The following is a 13151-nucleotide window of genomic DNA, read 5'->3' as shown; positions in this document are numbered from 1 at the left end:
TAAACAGGCTATTTAACGGCTTGTCTGCAAAATATAAACCGTAAAAAATGTATAAAGCACAAAAACATTCATGAAAAACATACACAAATATCAAATCACTGTTTCAGTTAACAGATAATGTAATTAATGAATTCTATAAAATACAACATGTGAAACACATAAGACAACTTGCCATAATATAAATGTGACAACCTGACATTTATAAAAGAATAACCCTGTCCTAAGAACACAGTTCAACTTCTTAGTTATATTATACCTTCATAGCTTCAATGCATTCCAGTGTGGATTTATTGCATTCACACAAAAAATATTTAATGATGATTCATTATTAATTATTAATGAAATATTCAACAGTAGTAAAATAATAAAATATATACTGTACATTATATAATATTATTTATTATACCAAAATAATCATATTTTAGAGGGTTTTGAAGTAGTTGATTGAAACCAACAAACAAAACCACTGCTAGAGAAAACAAGCAATTGAACTTTTGTCTCAAATATTGTTCCTGAGATATAGCTCTAGTGACAACTTCCATGTGTGACAACAAGCCCCAGTATCTCCCTACATAGAGAAAAGAATCATAAAAAGAGGGTTTCTAGAAGTGGGTGTATCATGGTAAACGTATGTTACAATGTTACAAGACAATGTTACATCTGTTGTAATTAATCATCATAGATCACAACAGATGATTAATTTCAGTCATTGTCTCTTGACATTAACAATGTTATCAAGCATTTTCAGTCATTCATTTTGATAAGAGCTTTTCAAAATGAACAGCGAGCATGACATCATTCATTGATTTGATCATTGCTGAGAAAAACAAGCAATAGATGCAAGTGATTGTAATATATGATCTCTGAAAACATAATTATCATTATGTCACCCAAAAAAAATAATTCATTTAACATTTACTCACCCTCATGTTCATGTTCGAATCCCATATGACTTTCTTTCTTCCATGGAATACAAAAGGATAAGTTAGGCAGAATGTTATAGCCTCAATCATCATTCACTTTTTTCTATACAATGAAAATGAATGGTGACTGAGGCAGTTACATTCTGCCTAACACCTTTTGTGTTCCACGGAAGACAGAAAGTCATACAGATTAGGAAAACATGAGGGTGAGTAAATGATGACAGAATTTTCATCACTTTTTCACATTAGTAATGATTAATTTTCAAATGTAAACATTACATTGTATAACCATATTCAAAAATGTAAAAGAATGAGTGTAAGTTTGTGTGTGTTGCTCTGACCGTCTTCTCATAGCCCATATCTGGGACATTACAGCGGACTGATGCATCCTCTGTGTGTTTGCAGTCATCAGAAGAGATGTTTTTATAGCCACAGTTCCACAGAGAACGCTCATGGCCAGTGCACTGGACCTTATTCATATGGATATGCCCCAAACCTAATAGAACACAAAGCAACATGCACAAAAACACAGTAAAATGTATAATAGATACTAACACATAATAATGCAATACAGTATATTTAACTGGAGAATTGTGCTCTTTAACCTTGTGCGATCCCGCATACACACACGTGGATGTTGTCTTATGGTTACGCAATAACGAAATACGCAATGCATAATTAAAATAAATTTAAACAGATTGATATCAGTTCAGGAGACCAGATGCGGACAGGAACTTTTCCAGGTGGGCCAGTCGCGAAATGTGTTCGCAATATGCCAAAGTGGGCCACGATGTGATGAAGGGGGCTGTGAAATGGTGCCGCGATATGCCAAAGTGGGCCGCGATATGATGAAGGGGGCCGCAAAATGGTGCCGTGATATGCCGAAGGGGGCCATGATATGCAGAAGGGGACAGTGAAACACACTGCCACAACCCCCCCCTACCCACAACCGGTTGACAACTTCACATCGTACAGTGTCATGTGACAAACCAACATGCCGCTGATCTCTCTTTGAGAGAAACGCCAACAAAACTACATCTAGTAAGCAACCTAAAAAGAACGTTTTTACATTAAAACCTGGTTGAGTCAAAAGATTAGAGCCTCTAGTTTCCTCCGATTTGCCTTTTTTTTTATTTGAGCAATTTATTGTGAAACGCCACCCTGCTAAACACAATGCACACAAATGTGTACTTGAGTGCATTTTTTCCTTAGAAATCCTTGATTTACTGTGCATTATCACATTGAGAATCAATGGGTTCACCCAAAAGCTGAAAAATGTTGCTTTCAGAGACTTTGTATGGAGTTAGGTTGAAGATAAGGTGCATTTCACACAACCATTAACACCTCCTGCAACCCCCCTCCTACCCCCTCCTGCTACACTACCTGCACTCAAGATCTGTGAGGACGATGTGTGCCGTCTCTTTCGGAAGCAAAGGTCAAGGAAGGCTCCAGGTCCAGATGGCATCTCACCAGCGTGCCTTCATTCCTGTGCTAACCAACTGGCCCCCATCTTCACTCAGATCTTCAATAGATCACTGCAGCAGTGTGAAGTCCCTTGCTGCTTCAAACGCTCCGTTATTATCCCCATCCCTAAGAAACCTAAAATCACAGGACTTAATGACTACAGACCTGTCGCCCTGACATCTGTGGTCATGAAGTCATTTGAGAGACTGGTGTTGGCCTACCTGAAGGACATCACTGGACCCTTTCTGGACCCCCTTCAATTTGCTTAGAGCAAACAGGTCTGTGGATGATGCAGTCAACATGGGTTTGCATCACGTCCTGCAACATCTGGACAGACCGGGGACATACGTAAGGATCCTTTTTGTGGACTTCAGCTCGGCTTTCAACACAATCATACCAGATATACTCCAGACTAAGTTAAACCAACTCCCTGTTCCCACCTCTACCTGTCAGTGGATTACCAGCTTTCTGACGGACAGGCAGCAGCTTGTGAGGCAGGGAAAATTAACTTCCACCACCTGTACCATCAGCACTGGTGCCCCCCATGGATGTGTGCTCTCCCCACTACTCTTCTCCCTGTACACCAATGACTGCACCACCAAGGACCCCTCTGTCAAGCTCCTGAAGTTTGCAGACGACACCACTGTCATCGGCCTTATCCGAGATGATGATGAGTCTGCATATAGAAAGGAGGTTGAACGGCTGGATGTCTGGTGCAGTCAAAACAACCTGGAGCTGAACACGCTCAAAACGGTGGAGATGATTGTGGACTTTAGGAGGAACACCCCATCATTGTCCCCCCTCACCATTCTAAACAGCACTGTGGCAGCAGTGGAGTCATTCAGGTTCCTGGGCACTACCATCTCACAGGACCTGAAGTGGGAGATACACATCGACTCCATTGTGAAAAAGGCCCAGCAGAGGTTGTACTTCCTTCGCCAGCTGAGGAAGTTCAACCTGCCACCAGTGCTGCTGAAACCAATAACTGTCTGGTTTGGTGCAGCTACGAAATCAGACATCAGAAGACTACAAAGGACAGTTCAGTCTGCTGAGAAGATTATTGGTTGCCCCCTGCCCCCCCTTCAAGAACTATACACTTCCAGACTGAGGAAAAAGGCTGGTAAAATCACTCTGGACCCCACTCACCCTGCCCACTACCTTTTTGAACTGTTGCCTTCTGGCCGGCGCTTCAGAGCTCTGAACATCAGAACCGTCAGACACAGGAACAGTTTTTTCCCTCAGGCCATCCATCTAATGAACAATTAAATTGCCCCATTGAGCAATAATGATGTGCAATACACAGTTTAATTTTAATTTATATTATCCAACATATCCACTTCTGCCATTACTTACATTGCTCTGTACATAATATACTGTATTTTTGTTCTTTATATACAGATTGTATTAGATTTGCACTACGTGTGTGTATGTGGGTATGTATGAAGGTGAGTGTATGTACGTATATGTATAATTATTTATTTTGTGTTCTTTTTTAATTACCTATGTCTTGCTGCTGTTTTTGGTATTGTTTGTATTGTTGTACACTGGAAGCTCCTGTCACCTAGACAAATTCCTTGTATGTGTAAGCATACTTGGCAATAAAGCTGATTCTGATTCTGATTTCGAACTATTCTGAGACCAGTACAGACAGACAGCACACTGGAGGTTAAGTCATTCACTAAATAGTGAGCAAGGGAGCATCCTATAATTCTCTATGCAGCTAAGTGCATTCAATCCAAACTTTCGATCAAAAGAAAGTGGACCACTCAACATGTTTGTAAGAAATGGGACAATGATAATCAGTACTCAGGTTTGGGGAGTAACGGAATACATGTAACAGGATTACGTATTTAAAATACAAAATATAAGTAACTGTATTCAACTACAGTTACAATTTAAGTTTAAGTTGCTGGACATTACTTCTATCAGAATGAATTATGCTCATTCCTGATGTAATGTCTGTAATGTACATGACGAACCAACACACCTGCAAACATAATAAACATTTTTTTTTTAAATAAATAAATATTAAATCTGATTTTCTATAGCTTATTTATATTATTTACTATTTCATAACTCAGTCCCACTGTCCACATTTTATTTCTCTAGAATTATTATTATTATTTTGCATGTTTATTAGGTGCTACTAGTTACAAATCAAAAAGGGAAATGGAAAATGCACAAAGCAGTCGCTGTCTCAGGAGGTTAAAGTAGAACTCTGACACTCAGTTACCTTTAAACGATTTTAGTCCATTAAAAATAAAATATCCCTTTAAACAGCACACACACATAGTTATATTTGAACTGGCAATTATAGTGTATTTTTGTAAAGGACCAATTCACTGTGTGCTGTTAGAAATCACAGCAAAGTTCTCACTCATCCTAGAATTGCACGATCACCCTTGAGCCTGCACTCACATTGCATGGCAAACACACACACACACACACATGTTATAAATGTATATTTTGTCTTGTGTCAACCTGATCAGCTGACTGCAAAATATCCCGCTTATTAGATGATTACTTCAATCATTTTGACCACGGAGTGATATGTGAGACATGATATTAACGTAGCTAATTAGGAAAATGGCTGCATGGTACAATGGTCAATTATACAGTTTAGCTGTCATTAAACAAAAGTATTTGACCACAGAATGTCATAATTGACCATTCAGAATGAAGTACTCCCAGGAGCTGTGCAATTATTCAGTGGAATTTCTTGTGATGTGACGAGTTGTTTTCTTTGACGACTAGAAATGAGAGTCCAGGCCACTGGTCAAGTAATAAAAGCATTCCATTCATTCCATCAATGCAGTCAAAACAATTTCTCATATCTGTTCCGTCACACTAGCCTCACTGAATCTTTCTCACACTAATTTTATGGCTCTCTTTCTCCATCTCTTTCTCACCTTGTCCCATGCGGGCCCCTGTCAAGGCTTCTTTGGCAGAGCCGAAACCCAAATCTCTGCATACAACGCTGGCAGACAGCAGATTCCAGAGATCATCACAAACCGTCCCCCATTCACTGCCCTTCAATACCTCGACACGGCCTTCACCATGCTTCGCTCCACCCTTCAGACGTATAGAGGTCTGATGAGAAATACAGAGGATGACTCAGAAGTTAAATTATGTAGTCAGATAAGCACTCATGAAATGCATGTAAAAGGTCAATCTTACACAGTGGCCCTAAAAGGTATTTGGACAGATAGGCAACACTCAAAAATATATAACCATAATATAACCAAAATATTAAATCAAGTGGCATTTATTTAAAAGAAATATAGCCCAAAATGTTTCAAGCAAAACATTTCACAAAAAGAGGTTTGTAGGGTTTCAAAAAATAAAATAATAGGTACTAGTCAAACTGTCCATTAATGTGATGAACTACACCTGTGGTTACTCTGCTAGGAGACCTGTGTGAACTTGAGGGGAACTGATTTCATACATCACCTTGACACCAGTTGGTAAAAAAGTAACTGCACAAATGGCTAAGAAAGGTCAAGTTAGTTCTGATAAAAACTTTAGCATCATTTGTTTGCAGATGCCACATGGTTTGATATTTTGTATCTAATGCAATGAAATTCATACAAGTCTAACTTAAATTTCCAAAATAGTCAACACATTTACATGTTACAATACATTTTTGGGCCACTCTATATCATGTATATGAACCCACTTTACCGAAATTTTGAGTTTCTTCCTCTGTATGTTCTGTGCATACAGGGGACCAGGTACGCAGCTGACCACAGCAGGCATGCCTCCAGGGCAGGATTCAGTGGCATTACCATAATTAAAGTCTAGAGGACACGCACCCAAGTGCACCTCTGTACCTAAACATACCACTGAATGAACCAGGAAATGATTCTTCTGCCGCTCAGCATATAGCCTGAGAGAGAAGTCAAAGAGACATTGAGAGAGAGAGAGAGAGAGAGAGAACATGAGAGAGAGAGAGAACATAGAAACCTGCTTTTTTTCTGCCTAGATTCTTTCTTCTGCTATGAAAGTATCTATAAAAATTTGAGATATTATTCTCATCTAAATGCTTGATTTTATTTCAGCAAGCTTAAAAAGTGGCCTTCTTTTGACTTGGATTGACTTCAAGCATCAATAATGTAACCAGTCTGACCGAGGAAATCCAAGTACCTCTAGACAGATGGGAGAAGTTTTAAGATTAAATTCAAAAATATTAAGAAGAAAAGTTTTGCAAAATGTGCATTGTAACACATGTAATTACACTGTAATACTTGTTAAAATGTTATAGTGGAGTATGTGTGTTTTTAGATGCTGCTTTGATAGGGAGGGCCCTTCCACAGATCAACAAATGGGCCACTCAAGGGACTGATGAGGGTTTTGTAACAGTAATCAGTACGTTTACATGCACATTAAAAGTTTGAATTTGGTTACAACAATACATTTGTCTTTTTAAAATACCACGTAAGAGCTTTAGTCCAACTGACATTGTACCAGTCTAATTTTTCCACAGTCGGACTTACAGACCTAGATAATGGGATTGTAGCTTTGCTTTCTGCAACATCTATACACTGTAAAAAATCATGGTGTTTTAACTTAAAAAAGTAGGTATTTGTGCTGCCTTAACATTTTAAGTTGAGACAATGAGCTTAATGTATTTTTAAGTAAACTTGATTTTCTTAGTTCAGTCAACATCAATCTAATTTAATTCGAACCGAACATAGAAGTTCATTTACTTAAATGTAATATTATTGATAATTATTTAAGTAGTTAGGACCATCCCATTTTTAGAGCTAAAATAACTGCCATTTGATGGTAAATGACCAGTTGATAATCAGACACCAATGTCTGATCCCTCTGTCATATTCAGACTTAAACTTGTAAATGAGATGTGCCTGGGACACAAATAACAATGATGATGACAATCATAAAACACATCATTGAGTGAGATGAGCTTTCAATTATTGCTAGATGACAAATAACTGAAAGTGACAACAAACCAAATAACTTTCAGCATAGATAAAATTAGCAAACAGAAAAAATATATATAACACTGAAATTTGCATAATTTAGTTATGCCGCAGTGCATGCTGGAAATCCGAATACATGAGCGTGATGTGCGTAGTTCTCTTAACTTATATTTTAGATTTCAGCTGAATAGTTTTTCTAAATGTAATAACTTATTACAAGTTCAGAAAAAAAAAACTTCAATCGAAGATCAATCGAGGGCAGTTATTCTAACTCTACATTTTAAGTTATGATAACTTCAACATTTTGCACATGCTCCGAAAGACAGTGGTGACACAAAACATGTATTTAACACTTCCTCAGCTGATGTCTTTCCTTTAAATATTCAATAACACATGGTTTCATGCATACATTGACAGATGAAGACAGTAGCTAAACTACGCAAAAACTCGCTCTAGCTTCATTATAACATATGCACATTTAAACATACTGAGTGGTTTATCAGAAATATTGATTTATATCAAAATATGACATTATTTCCCAAACAGGGAGTTCAATTTGCTTATGCTCAAAAACACTGTTGTGAATTGGTGTTTCTGGATGTATTGATTTGATCACTTAGTCTGAAAAGTTTCAGAAAGACATTCAAATGAATATGCTAATTTTAAATTAAGAGCACAAAACGAAAATTTAAAAAGGAAGCCTGAGACAGGAAGGACATAACTGAGATTGATTTATTTATTTTTACCAAGGTTACCTTTTAGCTGCAGCTGATTTGCCTGGTTTAGGCTTAGAGCTAGTTTTAGGGATAGCCTTAGCTTTGGGCTTCTGCCTGTAAAGCAAACATCCATCAAGCCTTCAGATACATTCAAATTTCACTGCAGCATCAACATGCATGAGCACATACACATACCTGCTACATGGGAAAGGGGACAATGAAATTTAAATCCTACAAGGCACTGACAAAGTAATTATTTAGTATGGGGCATAATAATTACTGTAAGTGTCAGTATATTAAGTCATCAATAAAACTTTCCCATGCCTATTACTTACATAAAAACAAGCACATAAGCAACATACACATCTGAAGTGATTGCAAAAGGTCAACATGCAGAGGATAAACTGAGCTGGCAGAAGAAAGATTTTGTGTTAGTGTTAGTAAGTATTATAAGTGGGTTTGTCTCAAGATGATTTCTCCCTCAGAAAGCTTTTACATAAACAGCCTCATCACAAAACTATGTAAGTAGAACTAACAGATGGCGATAAGTTCTACATTGGGAAAAGATTCGTCTGGGTCATTTCAACTACTCCCTCAGAATCTCTTTCTCCCTCAGATACACACACTTTAAAATGCACTTTAATTCACTTACAGAGCATTTAAAGTTCACAGTTCATTTGCAAACAGTCTAAATGACTAACAAGTAGCCTGAAGGTTGAATTAAAAGAGTTAGTTTGAGGATGACCAACAATATTAAAGCTGCATTTAAGGACACACTAATGATTCAGCTCTAGGGAAGGAACACTACTGGTTTCTTTCCCTCAGATGGTACCTGGCTGCTGTAACTTTAACTTTAGACTCAGCAGATCTCTTTCTGAGATGCCTGTTAAAAACAGGGAAGTAAAATAGGGTCAAGAGCACACACACACACACACACACACACACACACACACACACACACACACACACACACACACACACACAATGTGTTTCCATGTTTTATGGGGACTTTCCATAGACATAATGGTTTTTCTACTGTACAAACTATGTATTCTATCCCCTAAACCTAACAGAAAACATAATTTAGTATGATTTATAAGCTGTTTTCCCCATGGGGACTGACAAAATGTCCCCACAAGGTCAAATATTTCGGGTTTTACTATCCTTATGGGGACATTTGGTCCCCACAAAGTGATAAATCAAGGTTACAGTCAGACACTTACAATGGAAGTGAATTGGGCCAATTTTTATGAGGGTTTAAAAGGCAGAAATTTGATGCTTATAATTTTATTAAAAAAACCCCAAACATATTATTAGAGCTAAATGTTGTTTTAATTGCTGTTTTTACTGTCATTTTTGGGGTTTAGGGTTTACGACGTTACATCTTCATGGCAACAAAGTTGTAAAACTGGCTATAACTGAACACAGAAAAGGTTACTATATGATTTCATTACACTAAAATCATGTTGTTTACATCTTTTGGCCCCACTGACTTCCATTGTAAATGTCTCACTGTAACCCAGAAAAAAGGGACAATTCGACATTTATTTTTGTGGTAATCAACATTATGCCACAAATACTGTTGACTGAGCTTAACTTGTATTGAACTGGGAATATTCCTTTAACCAGTTATTTAACAGAAAAAAGCACTGGATTTACAAGAGAGCACTACAAAAAAGTGTTATGATGATAAGTTATGTTATACAGGCATCATATTTGGTCATATTTACTCTAACATAAGATATTTTACTTAGATATATTATGTAATCTAAGTTTCTTTTCATTTTGGAGTTATTTTGACTTAACCAACTGTAGTAAAATTATGGCCTGACAGAAAGGGACCTGCTTTGATTTTTGATGGATAATAAAATGTACTGTAAATCAGACTGTTCTTTTACTATGCTGGAATAGTAACAAATGGCTTCCTATAAACTATAAAAAATAAGTTATGTCCTAGTGTGACATTAATACAAGAATGTGGCGTAATGCTGCACATATGCCTTATTAGGGAGAATGGCTGATAAATGGAACCTTTAATAGTCTGTAAAACTACACATGGGAAATAAACACAGAGAGACGTCCAGTAGAGGCACACAGACATCCCCTTAGCTTCTTCTCATTTGACCACAGATAGACTTAGGTCTTATTCATTTAAGTGGAACATAACACCATATTTGGGAGATGAGAACTTTTACCACAATTTACCTATTGGTATGCATGAGTTTCCTGTGTAATAGTTTGCTTGTGCATTTGTTTGTTTGTGGTTTAAACTGTGTATGTTGCAGAGCTTAACCTCATTTCTCCAAAGGCTGAGAAAGTATACAGCATTTCCTCTCACTTTGGCAATAAATTCACACACCACAGTGAGACTCCACACTTAAGAGCACAAACACAATAAATACACACACAAAGATAGACCCTTAAATCAGAGCAGTTAGTCTAAATAAAACAATATAAAAAATGTGCAAGAATAAATGTCAGGCTCTTGCAACAAAGCTTACCTGGCCAGTCTAATTTAAAGTCAACATGAAATCAAAACTGACCCTATTTACTTTCGTAGAACACATTCCTGGTCTTATTGTGGAGGAGTAGTCCTCCACACTCGTAATGATGTCTGGCTTCATTCTGGTATGGCCCACTTTTTATGTTTAAATAAATTCCCCATTCACAAATTCAATTTGCGGCCTACATTTTTTTCTCTTTGAATATCCTGTTTCACTCGGAAATACACCACATTACGGAAGCAAAATGTGTTACGGACACTGTTTCATGATGCTTTCAAAACATTTATCAGTATAACACAGTAATGTTGGAGGTCCTCTGATGTCATGAGTACTCACTTATAGAAGTTCTTGTTGACCTTCCTCTCATTGGGGAATCCCATCATGCCACAAACCACACGTGAATTTCTGGGTGTCCAGCCATTATCGCAGATCTGAGCCCACCCGTCCTTATACTTGACTTCCACCACCCCTTCTGTGATTGGCAACCGTTTAGTTGACATCGCGACAACAGGGCGCAAACGGACCTCTTCCACCTTATTCTCATCTACTTGCACCTGAGAGAGAAATATGATGCAAAGTAAGGAAACCATGTGGACAGCCAAAGAATAACAAAGTGCATAGAAGATTGTGAGAATGGGTGTAGTTGACATATTTCGAAAGGCCAGATTATAAAATGTTACAGGTACAGAGCTCAGCCATGAAGTGTTTCTGCATGATAGGTGAATGTAAGTGTACTTAACCCTTGTGAGCCCTTCGGAACATTTTTGTCTATTTCATTTTTTTAATGCCAACGGCATACATTTATCCAAAGGGTGTGTATTTTGGGCGAATTTTGATACTTCAACCACTTTCAACCTATAATGCATCTATAATACACTGTGTACACAAAATAGTTATACCCAGGGCTTTCAGGACATAAATGTCCTCATTGAAACACATTAAATCTGTAACATTTGATCACGGTGCCATTAAAGCATAAAATCATGTAGTCTATGATATAATGCTTTCATTCCAGAGCCCTTGCTTACAAATGTTAATATTTCCACCAGATGGCGCCATATTTCTCATGTTTATCCTATGGAGCAAATACATGCTTTTTTCCTATTTTCTGTTTGCTGTATTATAGAGCACTACAGGCCAATTGAATAAATGATGCAGCTAAAATTGTGTGGGTGTATTGGTATGGATGTCAGAGTGTGTTTTGTATGTGTGTATTGAGAAATTAATTTGCGTGTGTGTGTGTGTGTGTGTGTGTGTGTGTAAAAACAACAGTGGCAATATATAAACAAACTGGCATTTAAAGGGTTAAAATCCTGAAAATGAATATTTGGTAGGTTAAAAAATCGAAGTTAGTGAAAGTGGAGAATAATATTAATACGTAATATTTTTTATGGCAGTTTTTTTATATGGACATTTTTGTCCTTTTACTTTTTTTTTATTGACCCAAAAGGGTTATAGGGATAGTTCATAGGGATAGTTCACCCAAAAATGACAATTCTGTCATCATTTCAAACCCTCATGTTGTGTCACCCTCATGTTGTGACAAACCCATATGATTTTCTTCAGTGGAACACAAAAAGAAAAGGAAAAAAAAAAATCTATCCTTGGATGTTGGTAATAACTCTTTGTTTAAATGTTAATGAAACAATTGTTTCTCATCTACAACTGTATGTGTTGTTTAATGCTTTACCTCTATAACATTGGATTCCACATATCCAGGCAGTCTCTCATCTTTACAGATCACTCCAGCATCCTCATCATGAGTGCAGTCACTGTTGCCCCAGCCACGAGACTTACACACTGAAATACTTCTTTCACTGCCACTACACTGCACATTGTCAAGCCAAATCTTTCCTGAAACAAACACAAACTCCCTCATGAGCAATAAATTGCATTTGTGTTTTCAGTAAAACATAAATGTAAATATGTAAAATGTAGAATATATTCTTTCTTAGCATCCTTGGATAAAGAATTTACAATAAGGTTGAATGTGTTAACATTATATTTAACACAAAAGTTAACATTAGTGTTGTCACGATACCAACGTTTCAGTAGTCGTTACTGATACCAGTGAAATTTCACAGTTCTCAATGCCAATTTCGATACCAGAGCAAAAATATGCTTATATTATAATGTGCTATTGAACACACCAGTTAAGTTATTTTTGTATTATTTAATAATAATTATTATTTTCCAGAACTTTCCAGAACGGAAAGTAATTTTAAAGTTTAATTTAATTTCATCATCAAAATGGTGTCTAATCAATATATTCTGAAAACTTTTAACAAGTGAAAATAGAACTTATCAACATGTCATTGCATTTGTATTTTATTCAACAGCTGTCTTGCTTATGATATTTTGATTAATTATTATTATTATTACAGTGAATATGACATTTTACTGTACAGTTGTAATATATTTTTATTCAATTACTTCAATTTCAGGGATCTATATTTTATGTTGTATCTGGCATTTATTATGATATGGGTTTTTTGCCAGATGCTTCACTTTCCAGATAAACAGTTGGCAAGGGCTGAAATCTCATCTGTTTACACTGTCTGTTATGTATACCTTGTCTTGTCTCACTGTTGCCCTTTGTTTGTC

General features: G+C 36.8%; 1 protein-coding gene across 4 annotated transcripts in view; it reads right to left on the bottom strand.

Moving 5' to 3' along the window:
- LOC127660559 (lysyl oxidase homolog 3B-like) overlaps window positions 1–13151 on the bottom strand; it is a 30140-nt gene that overhangs the window by 11435 nt on the left and 5554 nt on the right. For 3 of the 4 annotated variants that reach the window (XM_052150884.1, XM_052150881.1, XM_052150882.1), the window contains exons 3-9: window positions 12238–12401; window positions 10884–11101; window positions 8876–8926; window positions 8083–8157; window positions 6069–6273; window positions 5297–5477; window positions 1265–1419 (exon numbers count right to left, since the gene is read on the bottom strand). In XM_052150884.1, the coding sequence (XP_052006844.1) occupies window positions 1265–1419; window positions 5297–5477; window positions 6069–6273; window positions 8083–8157; window positions 8876–8926; window positions 10884–11101; window positions 12238–12401 (1049 nt within the window). The remainder of the gene's footprint in view (window positions 1–1264; window positions 1420–5296; window positions 5478–6068; window positions 6274–8082; window positions 8158–8875; window positions 8927–10883; window positions 11102–12237; window positions 12402–13151) is intronic. The other variant, XM_052150883.1, reaches the window with a different exon arrangement.

The sequence above is a fragment of the Xyrauchen texanus genome, chromosome 20 (assembly GCF_025860055.1).
Source record: "Xyrauchen texanus isolate HMW12.3.18 chromosome 20, RBS_HiC_50CHRs, whole genome shotgun sequence".
NCBI classification, from domain to species: Eukaryota; Metazoa; Chordata; class Actinopteri; order Cypriniformes; family Catostomidae; genus Xyrauchen; species Xyrauchen texanus.
This window is presented reverse-complemented; position numbering and strand designations above follow the sequence as displayed.